General features: G+C 43.1%; 1 protein-coding gene across 2 annotated transcripts in view; it reads left to right on the forward strand.

Moving 5' to 3' along the window:
- Positions 1-7,583, forward strand: part of LOC115074523 (NXPE family member 1-like) — a 28,761-nt gene extending 21,178 nt beyond the window's left edge. For both annotated transcript variants that reach the window (XM_029574056.1, XM_029574054.1), the window contains 2 exons: positions 5,401-5,619; positions 6,615-7,583. In XM_029574056.1, coding sequence (XP_029429916.1) covers positions 5,401-5,619; positions 6,615-7,150 — 755 coding nt within the window. In that variant the 3' untranslated portion in view covers positions 7,151-7,583. The remainder of the gene's footprint in view (positions 1-5,400; positions 5,620-6,614) is intronic.
- Positions 7,584-8,112: the final 529 nt, after the last annotated feature.

Raw genomic sequence — 8,112 nt, forward strand, 5'->3', positions numbered from 1 at the left:
CTCTAAAATTTCTGGGCCAGAATTCTCCAAATAGTCAAATTGAATGAATCAGATGATGAATTTACAGGTAAATTGCGAGAGGAAATAGGCAAAAAATACAACTTATTGACCAAAGGAATAGAAACATATGAACATAAGAAATTGCCATACTGGGTCAGACCAAGGGTCCATCAAGCCCAGCATCCTGTCTCTAACAGTGGCCAATCCAGGCTATAAGTACCTGGCAAGTATCCAAAAACTAAGTCTATCCCATGCTACTGATGCCAGTAATAGCAGCGGCTATTTTCTAAGTCAACTTGATTAATAGCAGGTAATGGACTTCTCCTCCAAGAACCTATCCAATCCTTTTTTAAACACAGCTATACTAAGTGCACTAACCACAACCCCTGGCAACATATTCCAGAGTTGAATTGTGCGTTGAGTGAAAAAGAACTTTCTCCAATTAGTTTTAAATGTGCTACTTGCTAACTTCATAGAGTGACCCCTAGTCCTTCTATTATCCAAAAGAGTAAATAACCAATTCACATTTACCCATTCTAGACCTCTCATGATTTTAAAAACCTCTATCATTTCCCCCCTCAGCCGTCTCTTCTCCAAGCTGAAAAGTCCTAACCTCTTTAGTCTTCCCTCATAGGGGAGCTATTCCATCCCCTTTATCATTTTGGTCGCCCTTCTCTGTACCTTCTCCATCGCAACTATGTCTTTGAGATGCAGTTGTACAGACTAGCAATGTAATATTTCCAGAAAATATCTTCTTAAAGCCAACAGTGGCCGTTCTGCCATGATTTTAGGAAAACTATGAATTTTAGAGCATGGCATTCTTTACCACTACAGCCTCTCTACAAGTCATCTGCTTGACTCCATAGCTCTGGATCAAATGAGTCAAACCATTTGAGGGAGGAGGACCCTGGATGGGGCTGTGAAGGAACAAGGGGAGAAAACATGAGGAGACGCTGAGGTGACAGAGAAAGAGTCAAGGGAGATACTGGGCTAATCAAAGGTGAGAGAATGTGGGCTGGATGGGGAGAGCATAAGGGGAGATTCTGGGCTGGATGAGGGGGAGGATAAGGGGAAAGGCCTCCTATTGCTCTCCTCAGGCCACGGAAATAAAGAAAGGGAGTCTGGGCTGCGTGAGCGGGAGACTGTGCAGAGAGATGCTGAAATGGGATGGGGGAGAGAGTGAGAGGAGAGACCTCCTCTGATGCTGGCCCTCAGGCTGTAAAAAAAAAAAAAAAAAAAGAAGGACCTCAGAAAAATATAAAGAGGCTAGCGGTACAAATTCAAAATATCAAACAACACTTTATGCACCAACACTTTTTCGAAATGGCACCATTTGTATGAAAACTTTATTTAAGGAGGAAAAGACTGTGAAGCCTCACTGTCTAGATGGCAAGGACAAAATCATGATTCAAAAAACCTTTTTTTACATTTTTATATGGTGATGCTCTGCATATAGTCTTTCAAACATTCTGCTTGTGATATCCAAATGAAATCTCAATACGTGATTTTGGAAAAGTATCTAAAAAAGATTACATGAACGTGGAAGCATTGAAATGTTCAAAGAAATTGTCTGCAAATTTAACTTCAAAGTAAGTTCTTAGCTTTTGTATAGGGAAGCAGCTTGCATTTAATCGTATTTCTTTCCAGCCTTCAAACATTTAATCATGTGTGGCCCCTATGCCACAGAAAGGAGCATGGAGGCAGACTATCAGGCCGATACAGTAAGGAGCGGTAGGAAGAGGTGCGTTAGTGCCGGGCACACCCGCGTTTGCCACACGCACAGTCCGGCTCACCTACCGCTGGACACTGTATTTAAATAGCATGCAAATGCAAGCCGCGTCCAAGAAGCGTCCGTGAAGCATTAGGCCCGCGCAATCCATTTTACTGTATAGAGCGCTATACAGCGCCTATACAGTATCCTGGGTGCGCTGGTACCTGTCATTTGAAATGTCATTTGAAATGTCATTTCAAATGACAGGTACCAGGAAGTGGATGGTTCTCCTACGCTCGGGCATCAGGGATTGCGAGTCCCGAAGCAAGGCGCAGGCGAGTCCCGTAGCAAGGCGCAGGGCGAAAATTAAAACAAAAGTGAATAAAGTGTAATAAAAGTTAACTTACTGCATGTGAATTTTCTTTGAACAGTCCTCTCTCTACTCCTCCTGTGGCACGCACCGCAGCTCCCCTGCCTCCCGGGGGCAGCCGGCGGTGAAAGCGGCTTCCAGCAGCCCCCGCCAGCGAAGGTGAATAAATGTGCACCTATGTACGCCTGTGCATGCAATTTGGGCGCTCAAGGCGTGACGTCACGACATTTGCCGTCACGGCGTGTGACGTCGGCGTTCACTAATGCACTGCCTTGAGCACCCAAATTGCATTCATTCACCTTCGCCGGCGGGGGCTGCTGGAAGCCACTTTGGCTCCCCTGCCCCCGCCGGTGAAGGTGAATGAATGTGTGCCTGTGTACGCCTGTGCGTGCAATTTGGGCGCTCAAGGCTGTGCATTAGCGAACGCCGACGTCACACGCCGTGACGTCAAACGTCGTGATGTCATGCCTTGAGCGCCCAAATTGCATGCACAGGCGTACACAGGCGCACATTCATTCACCTTCGCCGGCGGGGGCAGGGGAGCCAAAGCGGCTTCCAGCAGCCCCCGCCGCTTTCGCCGCCGGCTCCCTCTGCCTGGATGAATGCACGCCCACCGGCGAAGGTGAGTGAATGAATGCACACCCGCCGGCTCCTGCCTGGATGAATGCACGCCCGACGGCGCGTACGGGCGTGCATTCATTCACTCACCTTCGCTGGCGGGCGTGCATTCATCCAGGCGTACGGGCGTCCATTCATCCACCTTCGCCGGCGGGGGCTGCTGGAAGCCGATTTCGCCGCCGGCTGCCCCCGAGAGGCAGGGGAGCCGCAGTGGGCGCCTCGGGAGGAGGGGAGAGAGGACTGGTCAAAGAAAATTCACATGCAGTAAGTATACTTTTATTACACTTTATTTACTTTTGTTTTAATGACATGTCGAGCCGATTTTCACCCTGTGCCTTGCTTTGGGAGGGGGGGATTTTGACCGGAGCCTGCCTATTGCAGTCACACCACACTAACGCCAGGGTAAGGGTCCTGGGGAGTGAGGGGGGTCGTTTGCCCATGAAATTTCGTCTCTCTGACCTGACGCTCCACACTAACGCAGGGGTAAGGGTAGGCGGTAAGTTAGCAGGTTAAACGCGCTGCAAAACTACAGGTTAAAAAGGAGATAATCGGGGCGCACATTGCTGTATAGGAGGGAATAGCTAATCGGAGCGTTTACATCTCATATACATGCTGCGGGCGGAAAGGGTTACCGGTTGATTTAAAGAAGTGGTAAGGATGAGTTAAAAGGGATAGTGAATTGCAGGTTGGACTTACGCGGCCAAATTGTGAGTTAGAAGTGGGTTAGAAGCAGGGTAACCGCGGCCGCGCTTTACTGTATCGGCCAGTATGTTAGCAGGAGTGCAGGGGAATGAGAGGTTTCCTTTTGCAAGGAGGCCCAGGTGCTAGAAATCTTTTGACTTCTAAGTAAACATCTGCTGGAAGTGCACAGGATGTGCATGGAGGCAAGAGGTCAATGTAGGAGCAGGATAGGAACCTTCCAGAGCCCTGGGTCATCTTTCGTGTCAGGGGGTGTTCCTTACCCTCTTGACAAGCAAGGTGGGGCATCCCCTTAGGGACTTAATAAGGATCAGAGATAATAAAAGGCCCTGACTCTTGGCCTAGTGTTATAGTCTCTTGCCAACCAATCAGCTCTTTGAATCAGTTGGCAAGCAATGAGGCAACCACACTGCCAGCCAGTGGCTAACACAGGAATATATATATATTTGAGGGATCTAACCAAACTTGGAGGGAGGGAGCCAACCAATTGAATGGATGGAAATAGGAGTGAAGCTCAGTCTGCTCACCCATGGTTTAAGGTGCTTTACTTAGTTATTTATAAAAAATGTGAAATTCATTTTGGGGGTATTTTGGCTCAGTTGTGCCAGGCTCAAGGTCAATTGATGCACCTCTCAAGGTTCAGCTTGACTTGCTTTTAGGAGCTGTTGAAGCATGTGCTGCACAGAAAGCACACAAAGGAGCCAGACAGGTACCTTGTGAGCTGGTTTTGAAAAAACTTCTTCCAGGCTGATATTTTCCTACAATCCACTCCTGGGGTAGGATTAAATGGTCAGTTTTCCAAATGGAGAAAGAGGTATGTACTGTGCTATTTAACATATTCATAAATGATCTGGAGAAAGGAATGACGAGTGAGGTGACCAAATTTGCAGATGACACAAAATTGTTTCGAGTTGTTAAAACAGCAGCAGGTTGTGAAGAACTGCAAAAGGACCTTGTGAGACTAGGATAATGGGCTTCTCAAAGACAGATGAAATTTAATGTGGATAAGTACAATGTAGTGAACCTAGGGAAATATAATCCCAACTATAGTACATGATTCTGGGCTCTGTGTTAGAAGTCAGGATCCAGGAAAAGGACCTTAGAGTCAATATGGACAATACCTTGTAATCTTTGGTTGAGTGTGCAGCAGCCATCGGTGGTCAAAAAGGCAAACAGGATGTTAGGAATTATTTGGAAAAGAATAGAGAACAAAACTAAGAATAACATAATGCCTTTATACAGATCATGGTGCGACCACACCTTGAGTATTGCATGCAGTTCTGGTTGCCTCATCTCATCTGTTCTGAATCAAGTAAACATCCGTGCTTTTTCCTATTCAGGCAGCTAAACTTTCTCTCCAATCAGTCCTTAAGACAAAGATTCTGTAAGTTTGAAATTATTTATTGTGCAGGTAAATTCTACTTACAATAGTTGCAATCCAAACACAAGCCCCAAGGCAAGGATCTTTGGTACTGGAGATAGGGTAGCAGGAGGGAGAAGGAGGTCTCTTGTGTTGCAGGAGTTAGTTTAAGGTAGAGGTAGGAAGCATGAGGGATATGAGGCTGATTTAGTCTTCAGATTGTAAGCCCTCTGGGGATAGGGAAATACCAATAGTACTTGAATGTAAACCGATGTGATATCTCAGATCGAATGTCGGTATATAAAAATAATAAATAAATAAAATGAAATTTAAAAAAGATAAAGCTGTGGCCAGTCTGGATACTTTTGTCCTGGACTGGCCACTGTTGGAGACAGAATGCCGGGCTTGACTGATCCAGTATAGCACTTCTTATGTTCTTAACCTATAACTGGCATTGTGTTTCTTTTATACTTGTAATGAATCCAGCCTACTCGTACATTTTTACATCCAAAATAAATTAAAATGTGGCTACTCCGTAGAGGTTTTGAATTTACATAAGATACAATTAGACATGTCTGTATATCAGAAAATCAGCAGGAACAATTCTGTCACACTCAGAGACTGTATATTTTTGTTTTGCAGGAGGCGATGAGCCATTGAAAGAAAAATGTAAGATGGGCATGCAATCTCCGTATCCCAGTGGATATTTCCTGCAAAGCGAGTGGAACCCCCATTTCTGCAAATTGTCATCATTCAGAGCAGTGGATGAGATTAACGCGTGCCTGAGAGGGAAGACAATTCATTTTCTGGGTGACTCCACTTTACGGCAGTGGATGATGTACCTCACAAACACGGTGAAGAGTATGTTTACCCCCATCCTTCTGTATGGCTACAATTTCTGTCATTCAGATATCATTTATTGCAGTTTGCCTCACAAGAATTTAATCTTTGTGTGTTGTTCTTTAGCTAAAGATAGACAGATACCTGACTTCATTTTAGATAGTGTTTCCATAGTAAAACTATGTAATTAGGTTACTTTAAAAAAAAAAAAAAATTCTTGACATTTTTCTTCAAGCAACATGGTTTTTTTTTAACATTACAAACAGGTATCAAGTTTACACTCCTAGTAACTTCACTCCAAGAGCAATCACAGTCTACTCCTGATCTAACGCCCATCCTTACTCATTCTGCTTCCTGCAGGGGGTATACTACTTTGTTTGACAGAAATGACTAGGAAGAGTATCTGAGGATGGAAGTTAGAAAGCCAGGACTAGGTACCTGTATTTGTAGCAGATGTAAGCTCCCTTTGACAATGTTTGCTTGTCCCTAATTTAGTTTGTATACTCTGTTTCTAAGGTACAGTAGTTCAAACAATAGTATAAACAACGTTTGCAAGACCATCAGGACAGGACTATAAATGCCAGTGGATCCATTAGAGCCTACTTGATATAATGGATTGGAAAAAAAATGACTCATTCCTTGTTTCAGTTGTACCTATGTGCTAATAAAATTTTTCCCTGTCCCCCACCCTACTCATAACCAAGTCATTTTGTACATATTGTATATAGGCTATATGCCATTTCTATATATCCACATCTAATATTGAATTTTAATTTTATTCACATGTTACAATGTTCCTTATATTTATTGTTTAATCAACTGTTCTCTTGTTACAATGTAAAATAGGGCAGTTCCGGCTCTATTCAACCTGTTTTCTGGAAACCGATGTGATATCTCGATCGAATGTCGGTATACAAAATAAATAAATAAATAAATAAAAATAAATATCCCTAAATATATGCACACCAAAGCTCTACCATTCAATGTCTTTCTTTTGTGCTTCTGTTTCCCCTTAGCACTCAAGTTATTTGACCTCTATGGAAGTGGACAGCATAAGGAATTGCTGGCACTGGACATGGACAGAAACATCAAAATGCAATGGAAAAAACACGGGCATCCCTTTGTAACTCAGGTCTTATATACAGTCAAAGGCAATTCATATATCCCTCGTGAACTTGATCACCTGGCAGGAGGCTCAAATACAGTCGTTGTTGTGAAACTAGGCCAGCACTTCCGACCGTTCCCCCTTCATATCTTTATCAAAAGAGTGATCAATATTCGTCACGCTATAGAGCGCCTCTTTCTCAGAAGCCCAGACACAAAGGTTGTCCTTGACTCAGAAAATATCAGAGAGATGGACTCAGAAATGGAGCGCTTTAGTGACTTTCATGGCTATGTGCAATATCTCGCCCTGAAGGATGTATTTCAGGGTCTAAATCTTGGCATCATCGATGCCTGGGACATGACCATCGCATTTGCTGCAAACAGTATCCATCCACCAGAAGATATTGTAAGGAATCAAGTTAACATGTTCTTAACATACATCTGTTAACTCTGGTTATTATCAGAGAGAGGTTTAAACGACCTTGTCTCACATCAGCTCCAGCATTCTCTGATAGCAAAGATTGCATAAAAAGAATTACTTTTAAAACTTTTTACAATTCACTTAATTCCAGAGCTGATAATATTTTCTGATTGTATTCAAATGGTTGCTCTGGAATTTAGTTTCTGTATGAAAACTATTTCACTTTATAGCCATGTGCAAGTAATTCTCATTTTATTGTATTTATTATGATTCATTAATTGTCTTTTTGAAAAAGAATTCACCCAAGGGACTATACAAAAAATTAAACTGGCAGAAGTATGAATGCACAGTCATTACAGATAATACATAAGAATAAATAATGCCCATATATAGATAGTGCTACATGCTTATAGATAATGCCTAGACCAGGGGTGGGCACTTCCGGTCCTCGAGGGCCACAAACCAGTCTGGTTTTCAGGATATCCCTAATGAATATGCATGAGAGAGATTTGCATGCATTCTGCCTCAGTTGTATGCAAATCTATGTCATGCATATTCATTAGGATATCCTAAAACCTCGACAGGTTTGTGGCCCTCGAGGACTGGAATTGCCCACCCCTGGCCTAGACTATGAACATACATGGATATCACTACATACTTACAGATGATACATAGCATAAATAATACACAAACATGGTCATCGCTACATGTAGCCCAAACTGTGTGTCGGAGGGACATAGGAAAATATAAAACTGATGGAGAACAGAGACATAAAGCAGAGACATTTTAACATCATGTACATCACTGGGTCTTGCATAATCTAAAGGATACTAAGCTGCTCACAGTCTATAGCTGAGTTGGTAAGGAAACAGACCCATAAAGACAGATACTCAGTGTTGCCTGGGCCAGAGGAAAACCTGATGTATCAAGATACCAGTTTAGTTTTTTATTTGTGTTGGAGGAAAAATACTGGGAAATGATCTGGTGTA

The sequence above is a fragment of the Rhinatrema bivittatum genome, chromosome 12, assembly GCF_901001135.1.
Source record: "Rhinatrema bivittatum chromosome 12, aRhiBiv1.1, whole genome shotgun sequence".
In the NCBI taxonomy this organism is placed as follows: domain Eukaryota; kingdom Metazoa; phylum Chordata; class Amphibia; order Gymnophiona; family Rhinatrematidae; genus Rhinatrema; species Rhinatrema bivittatum.